The sequence below is a fragment of the Pseudorasbora parva genome, chromosome 6, assembly GCF_024679245.1.
Source record: "Pseudorasbora parva isolate DD20220531a chromosome 6, ASM2467924v1, whole genome shotgun sequence".
NCBI classification, from domain to species: Eukaryota; Metazoa; Chordata; class Actinopteri; order Cypriniformes; family Gobionidae; genus Pseudorasbora; species Pseudorasbora parva.
In genome coordinates this window covers 25745708-25773599 of record NC_090177.1, presented here as the reverse complement: position 1 = coordinate 25773599, position 27892 = coordinate 25745708, and the positions used below count along the sequence as shown (strand labels likewise).

Below are 27892 nucleotides of genomic sequence, written 5' to 3'. Positions count from 1 at the left end.
ATGAACGGCATCAGTGGTTTTCATCATATTAGTTTATTTCATCCAAGATTTGACTATAATACATGTGCAGCTATGTCATAATATAGTATTTATCCTTTTAAAAGTTTCATTATGTGAAACAAATTTACATCAAGTAGTACTAATAAGAAAATACTGATAATTTCAGTACAAATCTATACCTTAAGATTTATCTGATAAGCTCATTATCAAAAAGAGGAATTGACACAATGAATGAAAATGCTTAAAAGCCTTTTTCTAGGTCTCTCAAAGCAGGTGCTCATAGATATATGGTCTCCTTCAGCAAAGATATTCACAGTTTGGAAAATAGCAAGTTATTCTTCATATTTATATTCTCCCTAAAGGTCTGAGTATTAAGTTCCACCAAAGATGCAAGTGGAAGAGAATTAAAACACCATTTTGTAGAGATGATCTAAAATAAAACACAATTAAATAAAAAAAAAAAAAAGAATGAAAATCATGAGGTTTTTATGTCAGCTAAAACAAAGCAAGTAAAAATACATAGTCTATTTTAAAATAAATAAAACTTCTGTGGTTACAATCCCAAATTGTATGTAGTGGTTAATATCAAATTAAATGAACAAAGCTAAAACCTCCATTCAATATGTCGTTTGTACCACAAGAATGAACGATCGGGATGAAGCGTGAATGATCACAGCTACAGTGCGTGTGCTACTCCAAGCAGGTTTTGGTAATGTAAGTGCCATGAAAAGCTGTGTGTGATGGGTAGAGGAACCGAGCAGACGTGTGCTTCGCTCACAGACGCCCAGCGTTTAGGATTCTCACCAGCAATTATAAAGAGAGAAACAGGGAGATAACGAAAGGCTACTTTCGGCTGAATTTCCATCAGAAGGTCCTATAACCGTAAGAACATAGGCACATCTGTTTCTTGTCAGTCTCTTCCAGTGCATCTGCTGACACAAACTCTGAGATCATAAAAGTTTGTATTGAAGCTTACAGCTTTGACATCATGCATATCATTATGATATGTATGTAAAAGGACAAAATTGGGAGAAATGTACCGACAGTCATATAAACTTAAAGGAATGATTTAAAAGCAAGAGCTTAACATTTGTTCACTTGTCCAGTCATTCATACAAGAGGTATTTTTTAGAATTATCACTCAAGTAGGTAGGCCCCACTCACTGAAAGTGAAGGGTTTGTAAGGGTATTGGAGTTAGATGACAAAATGATAACCGTGTGCATTTTTTCCAGGACTGACGCTGAGATTTCACCCAGTTAAATTAAAGTCTACATAGACCAAATCAAGCCTGTCCCATAATAATGCTGAAACTAACCATATCTTTACAAAATGTCAGAAGTTTGGCTGGTACGCAGCTGCCCCAAAAAACCCCCCAGACAAAAACGAATATATTCGTACATACAAAGGAGCGATATTCAATATTTTGAAAAATTTCATAGTGAATAATCACCATAAAATCAAGGGTTGTTATCTCCATGATTCAATTTGCAGTGCTTATTGGTAGAGGTAACAATTCAAAATAAGGTTCAACTTGTTAATATAAATTAATGCATTGATGCATAATGCACCAAAACATATTTTAATATATAAAGCTAGTATATGAATTAATATTAATATGAATTAATTTAAAAATATACTATTGTTCATTATTCATTACACGTTAACTGTGAACTTATACAACTTGAAATGTAAAAAAAATACACAAAATGTTAATAATGTAAAAATATTGTTAATTGTTACTTCATGATACAAAAGTATAGCTCAAAAATTATAATTATGACATCATTTACTCCACCATGTTGTTTCTCCATGCAATGAAAATCAATGGGATCCAAAATTGCACTGGACCCCATTGACTTTCAATGTATGAACAATAAACAAAAAAACACCAAGATATTTAGCTGTTTTCCACAGAAGAATGACATTAGAGGGAGAAAATGATGACAATGTTCATTTACGGTTAAACTATTCCTTTAAATAATTCAAACAAACTGAACCTTATTGTAAAGTGTCACAGGACACTCTTCATACATGAAACAGCATAGTGTCCATTCAGAGTGCTCCTTTGAAACATGACGGCAAATGATTATGAAGCCCCAAAGGGGTTATCAAGTAGAGATCAGTGGGTAAAATAAACCACAGGTAGTAGAGAGCAGGATGATAGCCCTTGTCAAACGAAATATAAAAGTGGTACAAATAAAACATAGCACAAATGGAAAATATGATATTAATCATTTGTCTTTTTTTGGCTATGAATAAAAACTTTTGAGATATTAATAGACATCTGTATCTCAAGCGAGGCAGCAGTCTACAACCATTCTGAAAATGTCAGATCAAGTGAAAATACCTCTAAATCATTCACTCAAGCGTCACAAATGTTCAAAGAATCGGTAAGCTGGGTGTGTTAGTGTTGCAGACAGGAATTAATGAGCATATTTCATTTCCTTCTGAAGTTCTGTAGCTCAGACTCAGTTACCATGGTAACGCTGCCCATTGTACTTTGTTCACTGTCATAATGCTAGAGCTGCGTAGCTCGAAAGGGAGTGGTTGTCAAAGTAAAAAAAGATTGTCATGATTCATACGCTGCCAAATATCTGTTCTAAGTCACGTGGCGGGCATCTGCATTCATTCAATCGCACTGACTCATGAAGTTCATTATTACTCAAGAAGCAGCTATTTTTGGTGCTGTGCCATTCTCCATGGGTTCAATGATGGGGACTACCTGGTCCCTGTGGTTATAGAGAAGTGCTGTAAGGTGCTGTGGTGACTGTCCTCCTCTTTTGGTCTTGGACTCACTGTTCACCCAAATATAAAGACATGCATTTTCAGTCCTATGGCACACAAGAGTGTGTATTGGCATATGCTGCGTGTGCGTCCTTACAGTGTAATGACTGTGCCGTCCTCCTCCAGATTACGCCTCTCCAATCCCCTGTCGTGGGCATTGAGAGACCCTGCACTTGCGCTGGTCGACATGGTACCATTCGAGGGGCGGAGGTCGAGGTGAGGCTCATATCTGGGCAGAGCGGGCATGCTAGAGCTTGCCGTTGCCCGCACCCCTGCCGGTGCAACGAGTTTAGTCCCTCCGTACGCCTCGATCACCAGATCCTCCTCATCCTCGCTCTCCTCGTCCGGCTCATAGTTCTGAATAATATGGGACGGGGTCATAGCCATGGAGCCTGCTGTCGAGTAACCGTAAAAACTGGTGCTGCTGTCAGAAGATCGTCCTGAGCTGCCGGATGTGGCTCCGCCTCCGCTGTTGCGTACCACGTTATTGCGCTGATTGGCTGGTTTGACGGTTATAATGAGGTTGTGGCTATTAGCAATCATCATGTCCGTTACTTGGTCCAAAGACTTTCCACTCACCTCAATGCCGTTGACCTCGAGCACCTCGTCATTGACGGCCAGCAGTCCCGTGCTCTCTGCCAGGCCCCCGGGGACCATGCGAGAGATGAAGATGCCCGGGACCTTTTCCAAGCCCTGCGGTGTAACACGCACACTGGAACCGTCGCGGATGTAGAAGCCCAGTGGTTTCTCCTGACCGTGTTTGTATAGACGGACACGGCGATGCGTCTCTGGGAGGATGTCCACATCGATGATGGAGGACACTGGACGGAAATCTTTGGGCAGGCTAATGATGATTGGAGGCTTCTTCTTGTTGGCGTCCGGGCGAAGGAGGACTGCTGCAAGTACCGCTGGGGTCTTCTTACGGGTCACGGTGTCCGTGCCGAATGAAGAGTAATCTGCCTCCTCTTTATAAAAAGAAGAAAAGAGAGAAAGAGAATGTAAGTATAGAAAGCTTATATTAGGCATTGCAATTGAAAGGAATATTGAGGGTTAAAAACAAGTTATGTTCTATTAGGGGTGGATTACAAAAGTCAACTAGTCACTGAACAAAAACAAGTAAAAAATAACAAATAAAAAGGAGGAATACAAACAGGAAATATAGTCCAATAACATGGCAGCTCTTTAAATGCAGTTCAAGATCAGCATATTGTACAAGTTTATTTAGATAAACTATATATACCGCTATATGCAGGATTCAAAAACCCCTTGTTATTAAGTTACACTGGTGGACTTTAAATGAACTGCAATCAGCAACTACATATTCCTCACGCTCGCACTGTTGCGATATACTTTTAACAAACATCCAGACGTCATCCATGCTGCTGAGAACGACAGGCATTTCACACCGCAAGCATGAGCAGCGTGTATTTTTTTCGGCGCCTATGTTAATCAATGCGTGCATTCATAACGGGAGCAGGAGCATCAAGCGTCAAGCAGGAGCGCTGCGTGAGCAGCAGTGAAGCGGGGGTTTCGACGGCGAGCCTATTTTTGCTGCGCTGCTGACGCTCAATTTAAGCGAAAGTACACTTTTAATGGACAAAATAAAAGTTTATTTCACACAAAAAGTGCCCCAAATGCACACAAGAAGCACGTGTAGTGTGTTTTAGCAATAACTGGAGTATGTCAGAAAATAAAATGAAGAATAAAAAATATCTGTAGAAGATATACCCATTTAAACTTGTTTTAATTATTCTGTTTGTGTGAATGTATGGTTATGATTATAACAAATAAAGTAAACTAGCCAGAAAATATGATAAACTTACTTTTAGTTTAGTATGTAATACTTAGAGACAGGTATAGGCTCTAGCATTGTGGGAGCCGCTACTGTGACGCTGTGCAAACAAACGCTTAAAGTGTGAATACTCTCGCACGTGTGCAGCTGCAGTGACGATGTAGTTACGCTGTTGCGCAGCTCACGCACTGCTCACACTTGCGGTGTGAAACGGCCGTAAGATGAATATGTAAATATGTGCTTCACACTTTCCTCTCAATAACAAAGTAAACAAAAAAAACTGACAGTGGTGAGAAAATGACAGTTAAGAAAGCATCTGATCAGATTAATATGGATTTGTTTGCACCAGCTCTGCACTGGCATCATGTCGACAAATGAGGTCGTTAAAATTACACTTATGATAGTTTGAGTATATAAGTAGAAGTATATTTGAGACAACAGACTATAGATCTGAGAGTACAGTTTTAATGAAACCCTTTTCTTTGCATGACACATTGACATTACAATACAATACAGAATAGTTCTTTTCAGCATTATCCTGAACATTGTATAAGCATTGATTTCATGTGTCATTGAACGGAAGAGAAGCTCTCGAGAGCGCGCGTACACATTACATCCTTTTGATTTTCCTGGTAAAAACATCCAGAGTTATTCACATAAAAAGCCCAAGCTTTCATAGACAACCTAGGAAGTCAGGGAAGGTCTTGTTTTTCAAGTTTTGTTACAAGTTGTTCACACATTGGCAATAAAAAAAAACAAAATCAAGATTAAATGCATGACATTTTTTACATATAGCCTCATTAAATAATAAATACAAATAAAATTTTGATTTTACCTAATTTACAATTAAATGTAATAATAAATAAACAAATAAACTAAAATGTCCATTAAATAATATAATGCAGTAACTAAAAGTGTCTGGGCATTGACACTTTTCAGAGGCTCAGTAAACAGTTTAAGCGTATTGTTGTGCATGTAAACACACATTATCTGTGCAAGTTCATTATTTAACATGTTCAAATGATCAAGTGTGTGTTTTTTTTTTTGCACTTGTTCCCACAACTTTGTAAGGAGAGACCTGCAGGGCATAGCGTGGTACAGAATGCCTGCTTGTTAGTTTCCCTCCGCCTCTCAGCTAATGTGTAATCTACTGTAAACCCAAGCCTTCTCTCGCTCTCTCTCTCCTCTCTCTCTCTCTCTCTCTCTCTCTCTCTCTCTCTCTCTCTGCCCTTTATGAATTCCTCAGAGGCTTAATCACAGCCTTTCACCTGCAAGACATTCATACTCAGGATCAAAAAGGAGAATAGAGTAGGAAGGAAGAGAGGATATAAATGTATGTAGGTAAAGGATGGAAATGTCAGAGTTTTTCTGAGCTCCCGTTTACCTAATTGAACAATGGTTAACCTGAGAGATGTAATTATTAACAAACACAACCATGTTATGAGATTACTACTAACACCCCAGATATGTTATTTACTGATCTTTTGTATCTAGGTCCAACAAGTTTTGAGACTTAAAACCATGCATTTTTATGTGTGTATGTGTGTGTGTGTTTGTGGGGGGTGGGGGGAGGGTGGGGTTATACCATAAACCTGAATCGTACGTCTAAAACAAAAAGTATCTTCCTGTACAGTGTTTGTTTAACCAGGACCATGTTAGCAGGGACTGTGTGATCTAGCATGTGAATAGATTTCCCTTCAGCCCAAATATAGTCAAAACACACTCGCGCACACAAGATTGATTGTTCCGTGAGAGAGTAAAGGCCCCCCTACCAGTTCCCACCAGAAAACTACCTGGATCGTCCTCGTGTTTTGTTTCAATTTGAATATGCAGCCCTGTGTTGACATTTTTACAATCATTTGGCAACATGCCATTAATACCTGCCATAATAAATAAAATAAAAATCTCATCTTGACCTAACAGAGCTGAGATATATTCATAAACACAAGGTCTCAGCTATGCAAGTTTGGCTGGAGCAGCACGTATGGAGGTCTATTTTCATCTCCTCCAGCGTTCTTCTCTTCTTCCTTCCTTATCTGCTCCACTCTTCCATATTAAAGCTTAACAATGGCTTCATAGTCAGTGTTGAAGGGCAGCATGGGAAGTCCCTGAAGGCCACTTAAACAGGCACAAACTAGCTTTTCTGTTAAGCTCAGAGTTCCAGAAGAGAAAAAGTGAAAGGATGCAAAAAGCAGCGATATATGCATGATCCTGACAGACACTACTTCATCATCTCGCTTTCTGAACAGTTGGTTCTATGAGAAACCTGACACTCTCAACACAGAAACCATAATGGCTCATCACAAATATAATAGAGATGATCATCATGTGTTTTGATCAAACATAGACCACAGGCCTTATTATATATTATATTATTCTATTTTGTTGATTCACAGTACTTTTCTTAAGAGACTTTTAAAGTAAATATACACATTACGATTACACATTTTGTAGTCAGTAAGATTTTTTTTAAAGAAAATACTTTCAGCAAGAAATGTATTAAGTGAAAGTGAAGACATTGATCTTACAAAATATGTTTTATTCATCAAAACTCAATGTTTTAACATTGATTGATATGAACAAAAAAATGTTTCTTGAGCAGCAAATCAACATGATTTCTGAAGGATCACCTGACACTGAAGACTGGAGTAATAATGCTGAACATTCAGCTTTGATATCACTGGAATAAATTCGAAACTGTAATAAAACTGTAATAATATTTAAGAATATTTGCTGTATTTTAGATCTAATAAATGCAGCCTTGGTGAGCATAAGCGACACCTTTCAATGTCTGATCTTTTGTTAGGGCAGGGAAGCAGTGTGGATTTCTCTGCAGTTCCGTGTTAATATGGCAGTCGAAATGTGACACTGGCTTTATCTGATACTGTGGTCACCATTGACCATGGAAGTGCAAGCACAGTCCTCACTTCCTGTCAGAGGACACCAGGATGCTGTCTGTGTAATCAGTCTGCCATGTCAACCAGTGAGAGTAGTTTGTGTGGGTGTGAGAGAGAGAGAGAGAGAGAGAGAGAGAGAGAGAGAGAGAGAGAGAGAGAGAGAGAGAGAGAGCTTAGTGAAATGCAGCCCCACCTTTGCTAGATGATCAGTATCCTATTACACAGGGTCTTACGGGCCGAAGGTCAGATGACTGTGTGTGTATTCTGCTGAACTGTTCAGCATTTTCAAGTAATTGATAAAGAGTACATTTTAAAATACTATTTAGCTAAATAAGCTAAATATAAAAACACAAAAAAAGTAACTGCTACAAGTAAATTTAGGCATGCAATAATGCACAGTATGAAAAATTGACAGTCGCATTGAGATATGCTAACGATAACATTTAACAGTTCAATTATTTGTGTTTTAAAAGATGAACTAAGTGTGTGTTAGATGATTGCAAGACAACCTCTTTGGTATCGGCCTATACCGAAAAATTTCTATCATCATCCGATAACTATACAGTACTAATATACTGTGCATCACTTAAATAGGATAAATTACTTTTCCAAGGCCACTGATATGACACACATCAGGATATCATATTAAACATATCAATACTATTCATGTTCACTACTATTCACTACACAGATGTCACCTAGATGTCACCTATTTGATTAGTGACTTGAGAATTCATTGTCAGTTCAGAAGTTCACAGGCACATTTCGTGAGCAGCATCCCTTGAGGAACGTGAAAACAATAGAGATGTCACACCGTGTCTCTGCTCACCGCAAACTGTGAGAGACAGACTCATCTCATCCAATATTCAGCAGGCCTTATGAAGGCGGAGATGGCTCATGTTTCACTTTTGTGAATGTCTCATTCAGGGTTTTTTTTTTGTGTGAGCATGTGCTACTTTCTGTTTATGGTCTTTGCTCCACAAAGCTGCTTGCAAAGAATTGTGGGTCCAGATTATTCAGATGAGCAGCCGCTGACAGCACGACAGCATCTGTGAAAACATTTCTGCTTTTTTTAAGTTTGAGTCCAGACGTCTCCCACATGAGGAGTGTGTACCATCCCGTTCCAGTCACGGCATGGCAGAGGAGAGGGGAGAAGAGAGGTCGGAGAGAGGGCTATAATGAGTGCTTATTAGGCCAGGGAGAGAGAACGAGAATGAGTGAGGGATGATGGGTAAAAAAAAAACCTTTTGAATAGAGTAACTTTATGAGGTGCTTATATGCTGGGCCCGCTGAGTGCATACCTCTGTGACACAGCTATGATAAAGTGAGACCTCTTCTGATAACAGAGAGAGGAAGCAAAGTCTGAGAAAGCCCTTGAGAATAAGATGCACAGAGAACGTGGAAAAAATAAGGTGCACTGACTGTGTATGAAACTTGCATGGGAATCATTACAGCAGTTTCTAATTTAAGCAAAAATGACAAGCCATTCAAATTGCTTATTATGTATAAACAACCTTGAGCCACCAACGCATCATCATCATCATCATCATGCATTTCCTGTGAACTGTACAGACAACAGAAGACCTTGTGCATTAGGTCATTAAGCAAAGATATTTAAAGGTGCTGTATGTACGTTTCTGACAGTACTAAAACATAAAAATAGCCTGTTTGCAGATATTTAGGAAACACGCTGAGTTCACATACTAATTTCTCTGAAAAACAATCAAAAAGTTATTTTACTTTAAAATGTATGTTCCGTGTCAGAATATCTGTGTTTGTTTGGTCGATAACACCCGTTGCAAATTTACATAACAGTATTTCGACATAACAGGTACATAACAGGTTGCCAGTTGACAGAAAACACAGTGTATTGCATTGCTGCCATGGAAGCCAGCAAACTGGGTCAGAGACTGCAGATTCTACCCGACCTAAGTCTCCTTGCCTTCCATTGTCAATTGCGCTTGTTTCTGTTGTGTCCTTAAAATGGCAACCTGTGTGAGCGTCGAGTCTGAGGAGGGAGCAGGGCAAACTATATTTTTTATTTGGACTGCAGTAGCCATTTCAGCCACTAGCTGTCATTCCTTCATACACCACCTTTAAGTGTTATATGCACCGAGCCAGACGGTTGACTATCAGCATATCAAATTTGATCCATTTTGCAACTTACATTTAGACAGGAAGAGACAATCTGAATGATATGTACAGCAACCAACCATAATTCATTTTGTTTTTATGTGCTGTTAAACTAGCCTAAAAATCTAGACCCACCCTAGCGCCAGCAAATCTAATCTGCCAAGAGTATCGTCAAGCAACTCTCAATACACGACTGGTCAGGCCAATCACATCGTGTATAGAGTCGGTGGGCGGGGCTTAACATAATGACGGCCGAGTTGCGCTTGCATGCTACTAGTTAACACAGAAGCTGGTGAATGGCGGTCTTTCGAAACAGCTTTGACCGCGACTGTGGAAGACTTGGAGTTAAGCTTTTCTCTGAGAAAAGAACGGCACTTAAGTCATTCTTAAAAAGGGAAGATGTGTTCTAAGTTTTGCGGACCGGATACAGCGATAGTTTAATCTGTCAACTAACTCTGCTTCACCTTCATTGCTCTGGTTGGTGTAGCGCTATCCTATCGCGTGCAGAGGGAGTTTGAAAGACAAGTGTTTATCCCCCCCTCAGATTGAGCCCTGTCAATGGTGAGTTTCCAGACCAAACATCTTGATGTAGGTCTGGCTTGTCGAGCTACTGTTAAGGAGCAGGTAAATGAGAAATAGATTCAGTCAGAGTCTTGCTTTCAAAAGCACTTAATCAAATTTCAGCATGCGTCAGAAAAAATACACTCCTTCAGGATTCAAATTAGATTCAGAAAGTTTTTTACGAGTATGGCCGTGTAATACGTCATAAAGGGCAAATTTCCTGTGGCATGTTGTTGATTACCACAGAAAATAATTCCTAAGAGCTTGTACTTAATTTAGAAATAATAATGTTGCATAGCACAATACAGCTTTCATATACATTTCCTTAATTCTAGAGCTATAAGCATTTTTTTTGGTCAAGGACAGATTTATAACAAGTTTAAGACCAAGCAGTATGTTTGTTTAATTATGCTAGTGTGTGTGGGTAGAACGACTCCTCCGTGTCGTTAACTACCGCTGTCTTCAGTTTAATTCATGCTGACGCTGCTCATTCTTCCCTCTCCTACTCTTTTCCTTCAGAACATCATCTTTATCCCCCTGACACATTCTCTGTCTCTAAGGGAGTGATCGTGACTGCTTTGCTACTCAGGATGTGCTACTTCAGCTTGACTAAGCTTGTTTCTGCGGGCCAGTGTTTGGGGTGGCCCAAGAATAAAATTATTATACTATGGCACTGCTCCAAATACCCTCATTTGGAAGTAGGGATGCACCGAATATTCGGCAACCGAAATTATTCGGCCGAAAATAGCCAAAAAAAGCACTTTCGGCATTCGGCCGAATAAGTAAAAAGGCCGAATAATTTTGGCCGAACAATGACGTTTTTAATGACGCGATCAAAAAGTAACCCACGTAGAGTGAGAGCTGCGTGCTTTATGCAGCAAACATGTCAGCAGTGTGGAAGCACTGTTTAGTGCTGAAATTTAGTGCTCATGTCATCGATGAGAAGAGGAACCGACTTTCATGTGAGAAAGCAGAGAAGCTACTTTTCATAAAGAAGAACCTGCCACTTTTCCTGAAGAAGTAGGCTAAGTAGGCTTATGTCTAAGACAGTTATTTATTTGTTGTGGGTTCATCCACATTTTTTGCACTATTCAATGCACATTAGTTGTTGTAGACATACAGAGTTACATTCTTTCAGCAGTCAGTTATAGGCCTAACATAGGCTATTCAAGAAGGGGGGCTTCTAAGATGGCCAAATAAAAATATTTTTTTTTTATTTTACTAATTATTTATTTTAAGTTATGTTGTGCTTAGTTTGTATAATATCTGCTGGAATGTTAAAAAAAATTCAGTGTTAAATAAATATTTTGAAATTGTATTTTTGTTATTTGATTTATTTCTCTGAAAAGCAACACAAAATAGTAAAAAGCAAACTTTTACTATTTAATTATTGTAATGGTAAAAAAAAATTGCCAAATAAATGGAAAAAATGCGAAACACCGCGTTCGGTATTTGGCCTTCGGTCTTCGGCCAAGCATTTCATTATTATTCGGTTTCGGCTTCGGCCAAGAATTTCATTTGGGTGCATCCCTATTTGGAAGCTTTATTGTTAAGAGTGTACAGTCTATTCAGATCATTCTGATGCATACTCTAAACAAACATTGCACACTCCAATATGATTGGCTGGCTTTAAGCAATTTCCGGGAATCAGAGCAGTCAGTCAGGCTTTAATTAGTCCGTTTGGAAACAAATTCGTACTTAAGTAAACTAGATATGCATGAGAAGAATTATATACTGAATAGCTTTTTGTTTTGGTTATGCCTGTGAAATAATTACCATTATTCTGATCGGTCTACATGTGTTTTTCCATGTTATAGAAGTTGTGGAGCAGAAACTTTGTAGTAGCTGGAACACCCTGTCTCAATCAACCCTGTTTCCACAGCGAGGGCCTTTCTGATAACCTGCACCTTCTCTTGCCTTTGGCTGTGAAGAATGTGAAGTGCACTGGTAAAGGTCACATGGTCAGGTTTGGAAGGCGTTTTACTGCTCTGAGGTTAATCATACACAGAAGCATCATAAAACACTAAAGTCATCAGCATTCAAAACTTGTGACAGAGGCAATAAAGAGCAAATTATCCAACATCAGAGTTGTGTACTGCGAGAAAGGCTGAAGTTTCAATTTCTCTCATGGTTCACGGTGTCAAGAATGGCACAGGGATGGGACATAATGGCCCAAAGCTGTTCATTCAAAAACTAGCTTATCTATATATTTTATTTTTATCAGCCGTACTTTAAAGAGTTACTTCACCCAAAAATGAAATTGATGTCATTAATGACTCACCCTAATGTCGCTCCACACCCGTAAGACCTTCATTCATCTTCAGAACACAGTTTAAGATATTTTATATTTTAGTCCCAGAGCATAATGCAGTCAATGGCCACTTTACTGTCCATGTCCAGAAGGGGAATAAAAACATCATCAAAGTAGTCCATATGTGACATCAGTTGGTGGATTAGAATCTCTTGAAGCATCGAAAATACATTTTGGTTCAAAAATAACAAAAACTACGCTTTTATTCAGCATCAGTATTTCTCTTCCGCGTTTGTTTTTAAACCTCAAATAAAGATTCAAACGGCCATGAATAAGTGAATCGATCAATGATTCGGATCGCAAATGCCACATGATTTCAGCAGTTTGGCAGTTGGAGACGTTTCCATGTGTAGTTTTTGTTATTTTTGGACCAAAATGTATTTTTGATGCTTGAAGAGATTCTAATTAACCAACTGATATCACATATGGACTACTTTGATGATGTTTTTATTCCCTTTCTGGACATGGACAGTATAGTGTTCCACTGTTTTTATCAAATAAATGCAGCCTTGTTGAATATGAGACTTCTTTCAAATAAATTAAAAAAAAAAAACTCTTACTGACCTCAAGCTTTTGAACAGTACATTGATACAAGGATCTAAAGTACTGATACAATATCTTGAGAAAAACTAAAAAGCACAACAACAACAACACAATCTGAACACGAGTTGACAACAAACACTGTGTTTGAGAATGACTTGCCCTTTTATCCAAAACAGGACTAACCAGTGACCAGGTCTTACACTATTGTTTTTTTTCCCCAACAATAAGGTAATAGCAGTGTTTTCCCAATAATAACTCCTCCTTACTCCAACCTTTTTTCAATCACCACCTTTCTGGTCTGGTGCCTCTCTACACCTCCATATCTTCAAAAACTCCTCATTCCTCGCACCCATGTGCAGCCATCCTGTCCTGTTTAATCTAATCAGCAGAGGTGATCAGAGGCTGGCCACATTCCACACAGTGTGACGCCTCCCCCCAATCCTGCAGCTAACTGCCCCTTCCCCCCAGAAGTTCAACCTCTTCAACCACGCAGCGCACCCTCCACCCCTCCTTCATCCCGCTCCGCTTCATTGACAACACCAGAGAGGCACTGGGCCGATCGCACTGGCCATCTCTACCCAGGCATGATGACATAACAGTGTTCCAGTGCTTCTGTGTCCCATTCTGACATTCCTTGACCCTGGAATTCCTCCCTCTTATTAAAGCAGCTCCTCCTAAAACTGAAACGGCAATAAAAACGGTAGACGTCACAGGTGTCAATAAAACACAAACCCACCCCTGTGCCCTGATTCAGCTGATGACATGACTGGAAAAGTAAACAAATTAGTGGTTTCAGAAGAGAAGAGGAGTGGTAAAGAGAGAGAGAGGGAGAGAGTGGGCAGATTCCTATAACACAAGTCACGGCACTCTCTAGAAACTATTCCATTTGCTTTCCAGAACCACACCTCTCAGACAGGTGAGGCCAGCAGAGTTGAGAAAACTATGAAAGGAATGGAAATGATGTGTAATGAATGACAATGAAATGAATCACAGCGCTATTATTAGAAACATGGAAGTTTTAATTTTAGTGAACAAAAGACAGATTAAATGCTAATACTATTTGCCAACCTGTATATTAATCTCAGTGGAATTACTCAACTACAAACTGGTGGCTTGATTTAAATGGTGAAGTTATCAAGTTGCTTAAATTGAAGCTTTGTTCAAAACCTATTGAGCTGTCAGCTGCCACCTAGGCTGCATCCTTACCAAAATTAAACCTCATAAGTGACAGATTTAGAACATTATGCAGAGGCATCAAGACCACACTCCACATCAATAATGATCCTTGTGTAAAGCACTCGGGATTACTCTTTAATTTGTATGTTTTTAACAGGGCACAATAATGCCATTTTTAGGGTGACCGCAAAACAAAATCTGGTACCCTTATGCCAAAGGATTGCCAAGGGAAGAGGGGGTAGGTCAGGTGTGGATATTGAGCAGGAGATCACTGTTGGACGCCCATCTGATTTGTTTATGACACCTATGCAATGAATATCCATAACACTTTTCTGTCCTGCTGGTTACTAAGCTACACTGTATAAAATAAAATAAAGAATCCAGAAAAATTTCTGCTTAACACTGCATGTGCATAACATATAATTGTACTACAAAATGTATAGGTTTTGTAAGGAAAATCTAAGAATAACAATATACAATATAATTTACAGTGAAAAGCAGCAAAAAGACATTCCCACTCCCAGTTGTCCATGTAACAATCACATATGGTTATATTTTTGTTATCAGTAATTAGTATTATGGTGTTTTGTGCTGCATTTTCTCCTTTTGTTGTTTGTTGCATTATTTTAGCATCCTGTATTAATGTTTAGAGCCTGTATTATTATGGTGTTATCACACTGTAAAAAAATATTTGTTATTATCACACTTTTTATCAATACTTAATGTGGTTAAGATAACATAATATTGTGAGTTTCTATTTATTAAACCAATCTCCTTCATTGTATTAACTCACAATCTTATTTTCAATAAACTCAAAATTAAGACAACAATGTAACTTTTTTAAAGTTAAACCAACAATCATGTTTTACAGTGCAGTACATTTTAAGATTTTGTCAATTTAATCAAGACGACATACGGAATCCTATAATAATATTTTTAAAGTTATTTTCTACAGTGTATAAATATGATCAAGCATATAAATACATCACATTGTGCAAAATAGTTTTGATAAGATTAAGCTTTTTTGTCTTTCTGAATTAAATTAGCTATTAAAAGACGAGAAAAGTGGTTGCTGCAATGCTGCCCAAAAAGAGGTATCTTAGTGGGCTGCATAACATTGAAGGAACATTTCACATCAGGAGCTTTCTGTGATGCCTTAAAACACTGTCTAAGGAGGTTTCAGAACAGAAGTTATTTCCTGGAGAATCATTTAGTAAATGTAGTGAATGTAGAGCACAGAGAATATACAGGCAAAGACCCAATATTATGACAGCAGCAGCTGAGCAGGATGTCTGATCAGGAAATCACATGATGCAAATAGACACAAAGGTGCCACCACCCCTTAAGCCAGCAAACATGTATCCACAAAATACAGACAGTGCCAGAACCACCATAGACATTAAAGGTGGGGGGACGTCCCACTCAGTATTCAATGGTTGATTCTTAAATTACTACATTTGGTCCGGTCCCTCACAATCCTGATTCCTGAATATGTTGTATCTATCCCAGCATGCTACAAACACCACTCATGAATCTCTTGTCATTAACTCCAATCAGCTTGGGCTCTTCACTGCTGCCATGGTAGCAGATAAACAAGCATGGGATTAGTGTATTGTGGTCATCTTGATGTTGTCTGAAAAAGCATGCCTGTCTGTGTTGGGACGGGACGCCGATAGAAACACACAAACCCTCATTTGGAGTGTTCAGATGTACATTTACACCCTACAAAACATCCTCATTAAAGATCCAATAAGCTGAGCTCAAGTCAAGCCACTTGAATATGCAAAACAGTCTACGACAGAACAAAACCCAGAATTCCAAACACAATCCACAGACGAGGCGCACCGCTCAAGAATGCCTCAGACCCCCCCCATCCCCCACGTGAACTCCAACCACAGCAAAGGCTATCTTAACCCAGATCACTGAATGTGTGCTATTCAATGATGGAGAGACACTGCACAAAAGATTTCAGTTTTGCAGTCTTACTAGTGTGCACCTTTATGTGATTTCAAACATGGAGCTAGTTTTTATATTTGTGCTGGCTTCCATCAAAGTGCACAAAATATTCTGGATCTGATGCGTTCACGCTTTTATAAGTCTTTATTTCTCAAAACTTGTGTGGCTTTTAGTGAACTGCTGCGCTAATAGAGTAGGGCTGGGACAATAAATCGATTTTGAGATATTCGGTATGCATCGGTATGATTCTTTCTCCAATTGATTCTGAGCTATCTGTAGGCTACTTTTTAACCGCACGCTCAAATGCTTACAAAGAGCGCTTGTGCATTCGGCAGTGCGCAGGATGAGTCCACGCAAGTGGTGAAATTCAGGTTTCATTCGCGTGTCAAACCGACAAACTGCTGAAATCACGTGACTTTAGCAATCCAATCTGCTGATTCAATACTCTGATTCATAACGGCTCGAAGCTTTGTTTTGAAATCAGCCAATCCCTATACAAGCCGTTATTTATTTATTTTTGACCACAAAAACTATTCTCGTGGCTTCATAAAATTATTATAGAACCACTGTAATGAGATGGACTAACGACATCTTCAGTGCCTTTTATGGGTTTTGAGAGAGGAAATGACATTGGTGTCAATGAAGGCCTGTCTGAGCCATCGGATTTCAACAAAAATATCTTAATTTGTGTTCGGAAGATGAACAGAGGTCCTATGGGTGTTGAACGACATTAGGGTAAGTAATTAATGAGAGAATTTTCATTTTTTGGGTGAACTAACCCTTTAATCAGCCTATATCAAGGGTGCATATTAACCAGGGTGCATTTAGGGCACCGGGCTAAACTTCACATCTAGCTATAAAATAATGTCTGCGTACCCCCCTAGATAAACATGCATGGACATGTGATAAGATGGGACTCCTCCCCATGCAGAGCTAAAAATTGGGCGGGCCCTCGTGTGCTTCTGTGTCACATATTCTGCCATAGCAACAGGTCACAGCAGGAAACTAGCATCGCTGTGTAACTGAAACGCAGGCCACACAATGTTACACAGTGACCCCTCTAATCTCCACCTGACAAAGTGGCTTACCATCTACAGGTCATATGGCACACAGACACAGCTTATAGTGGGGCACCCCACAGCCTAGGGCCACGACACACCAAAACCACACAATAACTATGAACTGTGTTACTTTGACTTTATATTGTTCCTTTTAAATAAGCTAAGCCAACAGTTCAAAGTCTAAAAGTCTGAAGACTTTTAACCCAAATTAAGAAATAGTCGGCCACATAAGTTAAAGAAAAACACATAAAGAAGGATTATGTGATAAAATATGCCTTGTGAAATGTCTTAAATATAATTAACCGCACAACTGCAATTAAACTTTAAGATACAATACCAATCAAATAAGCAAGCAATGATCAACATTTAGGAAATATAAACAGTAAATGTAGATGTATTAGTCATAGGATTACCTGCATTACAAAGATAACTTTTAGACTTAAGACAGCTAACTAACAACCAGGTTACCACACAGAAATACTTGCGTCCCTTAGGACATTATAACCCGTCACATTATAATCAGATATAACTGATATATAAACAAAAGCACCACTTCTGGTCTGACAGCTTTCTGAAGCACAGCTATTGCCTCCACATATATTATCAGTTGAAACACATTTGAGCATACTATACAACTATAAATTCTCACCATACAGATGAACAAATGAACTTAAACTGACCATAAGGGATCTATAGGAAATGATGTCAGATTACGGCTGTGTGAGTAGCATATGGAATTGAAGTTTGACCAATGACCCTCACCTTTCCTCTGCAAGAATAAGCGGAGCAGGGGTGCTGCCACAGAGATTGCTTTATGGTAGTTGTCATCGTTGTTGATTGGTAGCAGGTCCCCGTGAACATCGGCGTAACCCACAAGCAGGTCGACGTTAGGGATCCGATGCACATGCTGCAGCAAGCCATAGAACTCATCAAAGCGTCCCGGCTTGGACCGGTCCAAAGAGAACCGCCTGAATTCTGCTCCAAACTAACAACATGGAACAGACATCAGTACACACAAATAACATGGTAAAACAAGAGCAACCCATTTCACAAAGTTTTCATTGTATAACTACAGACACTTCCTGCTCCTCTGAAGTATGATTTGAGTGACAAACAGACTGAAATGTAAGATTTCACTGATAAAAATAGCTAAATATATGTCTACGAACTTCTGTTATGATTCTGTTCTTTTTGCTTCCTCTTTAAAGCTTGAAAGCTCTAGTTGCCATTTACTGTAATGGCTAAAAATAGCTGATAATGGATAAATGGCTGATATTAAAAAATTATACTTTAATTTATACTTTATACAAGTTTTATAAAATATAAAACTTTGTTTACAAAAGAAAATGAATACACACCGAAAACTGCACCAGCAGCTTACTCCAATAAGGCAGAAATCTTTAGTTTTAGATGATGATCTAAATCTTAAATTAGGAGACCATTCAAATCCCAAATCTGCTAAACATTTTTAATATTCATCAATACCAATAAGTTAAACAATTGCTAATATCAGCAAAAAAACTATAAGGTGAAGCAACAAAAATGTCATTCAAATTAAATCTTTTTTGCAAATTAATAAGTTACAACAAATTCTTCATTTTTGGGTGAACCCTTATGGGGACATAAAGGTCCCATTCTTCGCGATTCCATCATTCAAACTTAAGTTAGTGTGAAATGTTGCTGTTAGAGCATAAATAATACCTGTAAAATTATAAAGCTCAAAGTTCAATGCCAAGCGAGATATTTTATTTAACAGAAGTTCCCTTTTAAAGCCTACAGCGAACGGCTGGTTTGGACTACACCCCTGCACTTGCTTGCATGAATGACATCACTAGAACCGTTTGTTGACTAACCCTCCGCCCACAAGTACACGCAAAATAGGGGGCGTGGTCTTGTTGCTCTCCCACGTGGAGAAGAGCGCACATTCAGCGCTTGAATCTCCCCGTTATGGTAAGAGGCAGGACCTTTCCGGGCAAAGTGCGCTAAGCTGCTGTCCAATCACAACACGGGAAGCGCTGGCCCAATCAGAACTCGTTACATGTTTCTGAAGGAGGGACTTCATAGAACAAGGAAATCATCAGGCCGTTTTTAGGATAGAGGAAACAGCGCTGTACAGATAAGTCAATTGTGTGAAAAATACTGTGTTTTTTTACACGCAAAACATGAACTCATGTTATATTGCACACTGTAAACATAATCAAAGCTTCGAAAACACGCGATGAACGGGACCTTTAAGCATTCGATTTCAGTATAGAGCAACTAAATAAAGAACAACAGCATTTATAGCAATCAAGAAAAAGGTCATAAATGATTTATTAACCAGGAAAATCATGGGCAAAAAAATGTGATGTGAAAATTAAATGATTAAAATTAGACTCCTTAAATTGTTTCATGATTTGTAATAAGCTCTGAAGTGGTTTGGCCATACAAAAGTGAGTGGGAGGATTGAGTCAGCTGTAACGTCATCACTAGCTAAGCATGGCTTGTCCATTATAAAGTAGCCCTGTAAATCTTTGTGTTGGAGTAAGTGTGACCAGACTCTTGTTTACAGTGTCCTCTATAATGATTAACACAAGAAAAACATATACTGAACAACATATACATTCCTCTAGCGGTGAATGACTATACCTAGATTCCCTAATAACATGGGCATAAACATGAAAGGCGATGATTGAAATTTAACTGTCTACCTAGACAAATCTAGAACCCAGTATAGGTAGACGGGTTATTAGTTGAGAAACAAAACCAATATTTGATTTGTACATCAGAGTACAGCGGTCTAAAGTTATAAATATCTTCTGTATCGATGTTCAGGCATGTATAATGGCTGTCAAACTGCTCTCACGTCACAGTTGAGATAAAGGGTCAATGTGTGACAGGTTGAGTAACAGTTATTTTATTTATCACACATGCAGACTGGTATTCGAATTAATTTGTAGAGTCAATATTTTCTTAAACCTGATCTTGTCATGTGGATGTGAAGTTTGGAATCCAAAACGAGTGATCATCAGTTTGCTTAGCAAAAGACCAAGGGAAAACAACTTTTGATAAACTGCTACATGGCAATGGCAAGCCATTTTTGCACTTATTAAAACAAACTAGTATCTACTTGTTTTATGAGCACTTTTAAAATATTAACTGCACTTATTGGAGTTTATTTAATTCATTTTTACTAGTAGAATTCAATTGTACTGGTAAAAAAAAAAAGAAAAAAAAAGTTTTTTTCCCCATTGATTTCTATGGGGATCTGTGGTTCTGATATCAGTTATTAATTTCCAACTAACACTTTTTCTGGTTTTACTAAAAAATAAACAATAGTTAGAGATCTTTTATTTTGTTACTCTAATAATAGTAGCATCTATTCCAGTTTTTCCAGTATTATTTGAACAGACACAAGTAGCCTACTTGTTTATTATACTTTAGCATAGATTCCAGTTAGTAACATTTTAGATTGAACTACAAAATAATCATTATTAAATAATGAGCATTTCGTTATTAAATCATGGTAATTAGAAAACAAAGTAATTATAACCATTGAGATAAGATGTGTTATATAATACTATAAATACGTATGTTTCATACTGGCATAGTTCTAATGACTGAATGATAATCTATACTAATTAATAGCTACTAGTAAAACTGGAACGGGTACCAGCAAGAACTACTACATTCTGGTTTGGCATGAGCAATTGATATCTGAAACACAGATCCTAATAGGTTTCAAGTCAGTAACAGTGAAATTGTAATTGGTCACTATTGGGATAGTGACTATCAAAGGAGTAATATGTGACTAGTATGAAAAGTGCTAGTATGAAAAAAAAAAGTATGCCAGTAAATATTTCATTGCTTATTAGTACTTAAAATAAGTAACAGTAACCTAAAATAGTAAACGAGTTACTTTAAATTAATAATTATTAAACGGCTTGCCATAGATTGGGAAATATTGTGGCTAAACTGACTGGTCAAACACACACGGGTTAGTTTTGTAACAATTATAAAACCACACAAATAAAAAATTGGAGGCATTATATTTATAATATAATAAACACCTGCCAACATGAGATAAGAGCACCTGTCAAAACGAGCTCATACTCCCCAACTCATACTCCCCAACAAAAACTTGCGGACATAGCATACTGTTTCCTCGTAGTAGGCTAACGTTACTAAAGCTCACAAGGTTGGCAAAACTTACCAGGACATTGTGATTTTGCCTTAACACCTAAATGTACAGTCAAGTCTATTCCTAACACAAAGACTAATCTTTCTTTGATTCAACACTAATTAAAGTAATTGGCCCGCTGGCTACGCACCTTGCTCTTCACCTCCACGGCGTTCAGAGTTCGGTTGCTCGGCACTCGGTGGTTTTTGTTCATCTTTCGCTAACAGGACCCCGCTGCAGAAACACACTTGCCCTCCCGCGGGCTGCGCTCATCCGCCTTGAGCTCGGTCCGTCCAAAACGGCTTTTCTCGGCTTAATCCAGTTAAAGGCGTGTATCTCGCGACAGCTCCGTATCGTTGCTTGTGTTGTTATCGGAATAGAGTAGCAACGGCGACGCCTGTCAACTGAACGTGCTCCGAAAACTCTGCCTCTCCCTCTCCCTCTACCCCAACCCTGCCTCTCACATGCACGCGCACACACGCTCTGCCACATAGTACTGGATCTGGGACCGTGACGCTGCGTGCACCCAGGAAAAGAGTGCACTCTGCATGAAGAGCTGATATCAAGCGCGCCCCCTCTGGTCACAAAAAGCCATTCTTTTGCCATGAACAAGTGAGGCTCATTGCACAGAGTGCCATAGAAAAGACTAACAAAAAATATTTTATTCTTTGGAGGTCCATGTAAATACCGCGAATACGCTATGAAAGCACATTAGGTCTCCCATCTAATAGCACCAGACAGTCATTTTAAGGATAAACAGAATAAACTCATTGACCTATTCTAAGAAAAAGAAAAGAAAAAAGTCTACTTTCCAAAGACACATCCCAAACAAAATTCTAAAAAAGTAGGCTAAATTAGTTTATACTCATTTGGTTTGCATTTTCACTCTACAACAGACTGCATATAAGATATTGCACTGTATCAAATGTACAGTGCAAAAATGTATTAAATGATTGATAAAAACTGGCAGCTGTGCTGGCTAACAGGCAAATGTAGCCTGTCGTAAAAATAGTTAAAATAGTCAGGTATTACAAGCAGATATTTTGTCACCTGTATATTTTAATCTTCATGCATTTTAACTACTCTTAATACTAGCAATCTATTATTCACTTAACACGTGTAGAAGCCTACTGAGTTTTAACTTTTTATCTTAAAATGTAGCCTACTGAAAACAACACAGTGTAAAACAGAAGAATAAATTAAAGTTAATCGAAAAGAGCATGAGAAATGTCTAATAGACATGAATAGTAGGAGCATGTTAAATCCACTAATTAAATTCTGAATCAACTAATGTTTTATATAGGCCTATTGTTCTAGTAGTCTATACAGTATTTAATGCAATTGCATCATAATAGCCTAACTGTAATTCAATTACAGAAAAATTAAGAGTTCTCCCTTAACATACTTTTTATTTAAGCAGGCTATTTAAATAACAGTAGTTAATGAGTTACACTCAACGCTTTTCATCAGATTAAAATGACACTAATAAACACTCACGTCTATTCATCTGTTCATATCAATATTGACAGCTACAATTAGATTTGTTAAGGTTTTTACTGATGTGTGTTTAAATTATTTGTTTCCCAAATTTAATTTACTTGGTAAAACTTGATACAGTAAGGCAATTGGTAAAATTGACTTTCATTGGTAAATGAGTATCATGTTTTTTCAAGCTGAACAAACAGAACAAGTTGCTTTTAGTAAGATAGCTCAAACTTGCATTTTAGTGTGGGACTTTAATCATAGTCAATGAACCCCAATAATATCTGTCTGAAATAAATAAATAAATAAACAAATAAATAAACAAATAAATAAACAAATAAATAAATAAATAAATAAATAAATAAATAAATAAATAAATAAATATATAAATAAATATATAAATAAATAAATTGTGGTAAATCAATGTGGTACAGTGGTAGTAAACTATGATAAATCATGCTAGAATCATGCTAGAATCATGATTGAACGTGCATGGTAAATCCTGGTAATGGTAAATCCTGCAGGGTAAGCTATGGTCAATCATGAAACGTTTCACTTCCAGTTTAATGCATCTCGACTACGTAACTCTCACGACGAAATGCGCATGCGCGGGCTGTGGGGTAAAACTGCTGTGAGGTAAAAAAAAAAAAAAAAAAAAACTTAGGGTAAAACTGTAGTTGGGGGTAAAACTGTGGCTCTACAGCTTTGCAGTCAGAGTCAGATCCTACTTGTGAAACCTGCCAAAAAGAATACAAGACGTAATTAAGTTAAGTTTTCAGTTAATTCCATGCCGCACCTGTAGAGGGCGATTTGAGGCATTCATTGTGAGATATTTGCTGTGGAAGAAGAGAGTCTTACAGTGACATCCATAGACATAACAACCATCACTAAAGTAGGTAAACGAGTTGACTAATGTGTCATTATTAACCTTGTTTTATACCATCTATGTTATAAACTTGTTCTAGTTTAAATACTCATGTAGGCCTATGTCTAAAGCTGTTGAGCTAGGTTTAAAATGAGTCCAAAAGACTTTGCATCACAGTGCTAACGTACAGTTCTCGTGATAGCAGCCTTCCATGTAGTCTGCATTTCATTTTCTCTTGTCACTATAGTTATTTGTTCCATTAAAAAATATTGTTATTTTTAGGTCTTTTGGAATTCTTCGTCATGACAACATTCCAAGTGCCTGATCGTCTCCCCGCTGAGACGTCATGGATCTCCGCGTGTCCCGGTGGTCTGTGGGAGGTGCGCCGAAGGTGGCTGGGAGAAAGAGAACGGGGGGACAGCACGCCTATGATGGGGTCACTATGTAAGGTCAAGGTGCGGAGAAAGACTGTTACAGGGGAAAACACACCGCATACTTCTCAAGACCAAGAAGCAACAGCCAGCGTTGATTCTAGCGAGCAAGCCACCTCATATCCCCGCTCGCAGGACTCTGTACTGCAGGTCCAAATGGATGAGTGGTTCTTGTTGCGCATGGGCGAAGGACAGTGTGACATTATAGAGGGCTGCCTGGAAGGGATGAGAGCTGGAGAGATGTGTGAGGTAAGAGTAAATATTGACATATTGTAAATTTTACACTGTAAAATTCCCATCTCTGGCCTGTGTTAACGTAGCCTGACAAGCCAGACCCACATTAAGATGTTTAGGCTGGAAACTCACCATTGACAGGGCTCAATCCGAGGGGCGGGATAAACGGTTGTCTTTCAAACTCCCTCTGCACGCGACAGGATAGTGCTACAACCAACCAGAGCAACGAAGGTGAAACAGAGCTTGTTGATAGATTAAACATTCGCCGTATCCGGTCGGCAAAACTCCAAACACATCTTCTTCCCTTTTTAAGAATGACTTCAGTGCCGTTCTTTTCTCAGAGAAAAGCTTAACTCCAAGTCTTCCAGGGTCGCGGTCAAAGCTGATTCGAAAGACCACCGTTCGCCAGTTTCTGTGTTTACTAGAAGCATACAAACGCAACTCTGCCTTCGTCATTATGGCCCCGCCCACCGACTCTATAGACGATGTGATTGGCCCGGCAAGAGTTTGGCGATTACAGCTCAGAAGTAGCCTGACAAGCCAGACCCACATCAAGATGTTTGGTCTGGAAACTCACCATTGAAAGGGCTCAATCCGAGGGGCGGGATAAACGGTTTTCTTTCAAACTCCCTCTGCACGCGATAGGATAGCACTACCACCAGCCAGAGCAACAAAGGTGAAACAGAGCTTGTTCACAGATTAAACTTTCACCGTATCCGGTCGGCAAAACTCCGAACACATCTTCCCTTTTTAAGAATGACTTCAGTGCCGTTCTTTTCTCAGAAAAAAGCTTAACCCCCAGTCTTCCAGAGTCATGGTCAAAGCTGATTCGAAAGACCGCCGTTCGCCAGTTTCTGTGTTTACTAGAGGCACGCAAACACAACTCGGCCGTTGTCATTATGGCCCCGCCCACCGAGTCTATACTATACCTCAGAAGGGTATTGAGAGTTGCTAGATGACACTCGCGGGCAGATTAGATTTGCTGCTGCTATGGTGCGTCTAGATTTCTAGGCTAGTGTTAACGTCCTGTTCACAGATTTCATAATATTTCCACACAAATTACATTTTGGGAAATTATTGCAATGCAGTTTGTGGGCAAATCCAGAACACAGATCGGCCAAATTAAAACAAAAAAGTCCAGTTTTTGATCATGTGTTTCGAGTAAAAACCGCCTGGTTCTGATCGATGCATCTCTAAGATATACGACACAAAAGGGAAGAAAACACTATTGTAACTTGTTTCATATAAACTTTAGTATATCATAGAAAAATGTTCTCATCTATAAACATTTTTGCTTTTTTTTTTTTGAAGTTCACAATAAGTGCCTGGAATACAAAGGACTCCAAAGCAGCAGGCAGTGATGCTAATGGTACCCAGATTGAAGAGACAACAGAGCATGGATTGCCACAGCAGTCCGACTGCTTTACACTTCAGCTTCACTCTTTGACCCCTGGGCAGGAGTCTTGGCAGATGACACCTGGAGAGAAGTGGGCTTGGGTGCTGTCTCACAAGCAGAGGGGTGGTCTTCGGTTTGGGAAGGGAGATATCTGGGGTGCGGCAGACTGCTATTGCAGAGCTGTAAAGCTGGCAATAACTTTAAATGGCCAGACAAGAGGAAACCCAGAAGACGAGACGTCTAAAGAAGGTGTGGATGAAGATGATAATGATGCAGCTTTGACATCATGCTATGATAAAGAAAATGAGCAAGGAGAAACTGATGATGATACCTCCATTCCAACTGAGGAGGAGTACAAAAATGTAAAAGCAGAGCTTCACTGCAATCTCTCTTTATGTCAACTGAAGTTAGGCCAGTTTGGTAAATCCAGAGACAGCAGTATTAAGGCCACCGAGCTGAACCCAAAAAGCACTAAGGCCTGGTACCGGCTTGGGCAAGCTTGCATGCAGCTGGGCGAATTAGAGGAATCCCGCATGGCCTTTGGAAAGATTCTGGAACTCCAGCCTGATTCTGCATCCGCTCGCACTGCTCTAAAACAAGTGAACTCTAAATTAAAAGACCTAAACAGTAAACTTGGTCAAAGGCTAAGCAAGATGTTTAACTAGTAAATAACTGAAAGTTAGCAATTACAGAAAAAAGAGTTATACAAATGATATTGTGATGCTGATTACTGTAAAGTGCCCATTTGTTTTTGGACTTTTCTTGCAGCTCAATTTCATTTTTTATAACTTGAAGTATGTTTACTGAATGGGTAGTATATACTATCTTAAATGTTCAGTGTTGTAATTTGTTAATGCTTAAATCTACATAAACTTGAAAGTTGTGGAAAGTCGTAAGGCTACTTAGGACATTTGCTGAATGTACTTACTACTTATATGTTTTGTATATTTTTGTAAAATAATTTTGCTTTGATGTTGATGTTTTGCTCTAAACAGATATTTTATCCTGTATTTATAACATCTGTAGACAATTATCAATTGCCAAGTATAACTTTGTCTTGCATAAAATGACATTAAACAATGCTATTTATAAAATAAAAAAGGTTGTTTTTTTTTAATTGTTGATAGGTTGACACAGAATATGAAGAATTAAAAACATAAAGGCCATTTCTAACTAAATGTCATTGAACTATTTGAGAATATATTATATCTTATTTAATCATTACATTTTCTGTTATTTAATATTCTTAAAGTTTGCAGAGTTCTTTATTAAGTTAATTGTGTAGCCAATGACATCACGTTCTTCAGGTGGAGGCGGCCAATCAGACGACGCCACCCTCCTCGGTAAGTTGACTAGAAAGGTCTAGTAGACGGACAGCGAGTGATTCAATAAATAAAACCCAGAAGAAAAAACACGTTTGCAATCTACACAGCATAAGTTAGTTGGAGAGGTAAGAAGGTCATTACATCCTAACTAATTAAAACAACAATCGATCCGATTCGTACGGTATTGTTCTTGGTGCTGTGGTAAGTTGTATGGATAGGTTGCATGACGAGAACTAACGTTAGCTAAAACTTCTTCACAAGTAAATTAATGTTAGTACAAAAAAAAAAAAAAAAAACAGCTATGTGACAAGTATTAGCGTAAATAATGCACATAATAGAACTTGTCAGTGAATGCTGTTATTAATATAACGTAGTCGTAGATTGTTAATATTCGATTGTAATGGCGGCCCAGCACGGACGTTACATTTTGAAATGTCGGAAATTAACCTATAACCCGATGCCAAGAAAATCTACATGTCCCGAGGATGTATGCTCACCCTTTAGTTATCGAAATAATCATAATAGCGTAAACAGTGTCAAACAAAATACAAGAATACAACCACCATGACGACAAACTATTTTAAAGCGGTGTCAAAAATATTTCCACTGCCACCCTCAAATGGAACACTGAAAATAATTTACAAAAGGAATAGCAAAATAATGCCAGTTTCCAAACAGGTTTTTCAAACATTCCTGGCGCAAAGTAGGCTACTTCTTCAACAACCCCACGCTGACGCCATTTGTTGTGTCAGTGTTGTTTCAGTTATTACGAGTTGAGTTTGATT

General features: G+C 38.5%; 2 protein-coding genes across 2 annotated transcripts; one reads left to right on the top strand and one right to left on the bottom strand.

The window, feature by feature from the left end:
• Nucleotides 1-14: 14 nt before the first annotated feature.
• pard6b (par-6 partitioning defective 6 homolog beta (C. elegans)) lies at nucleotides 15-21883 on the bottom strand. Its single transcript, XM_067446461.1, has 3 exons — nucleotides 21526-21883; nucleotides 17978-18200; nucleotides 15-3750 (listed from the first exon to the last, which is right to left on the bottom strand). Exons 1-3 carry the CDS (start codon nucleotides 21586-21588, stop codon nucleotides 2879-2881), a joined length of 1158 nt encoding a protein of 385 aa, XP_067302562.1. The 5' UTR covers nucleotides 21589-21883; the 3' UTR covers nucleotides 15-2878.
• Nucleotides 21884-23702: 1819 nt separating this feature from the next.
• fkbpl (FKBP prolyl isomerase like) lies at nucleotides 23703-26854 on the top strand. The gene is made up of 3 exons (XM_067447311.1): nucleotides 23703-23752; nucleotides 24004-24401; nucleotides 25698-26854. Exons 2-3 carry the CDS (start codon nucleotides 24024-24026, stop codon nucleotides 26445-26447), a joined length of 1128 nt encoding a protein of 375 aa, XP_067303412.1. The 5' UTR covers nucleotides 23703-23752; nucleotides 24004-24023; the 3' UTR covers nucleotides 26448-26854.
• The last annotated feature ends 1038 nt before the right edge of the window (nucleotides 26855-27892 follow it).

Bases quoted from the DNA above. Each gene is read 5' to 3' on its own strand.
- pard6b (XM_067446461.1), bottom strand. From the start codon at position 21,588: ATGAACAAAAACCACCGAGTGCCGAGCAACCGAACTCTGAACGCCGTG. The intron at 18,201-21,525 runs GTGCGTAGCCAG...CCATGTTGTTAG, and splicing joins CCGTGGAGGTGAAGAGCAAG to TTTGGAGCAGAATTCAGGCG. The intron at 3,751-17,977 runs GTGAGGGTCATT...CTTTTTATAAAG, and splicing joins CTTATTCTTGCAGAGGAAAG to AGGAGGCAGATTACTCTTCA.
- fkbpl (XM_067447311.1), top strand. From the start codon at position 24,024: ATGACAACATTCCAAGTGCCTGATCGTCTCCCCGCTGAGACGTCATGG. The intron at 24,402-25,697 runs GTAAGAGTAAAT...TTTTTTTTGAAG, and splicing joins GAGCTGGAGAGATGTGTGAG to TTCACAATAAGTGCCTGGAA.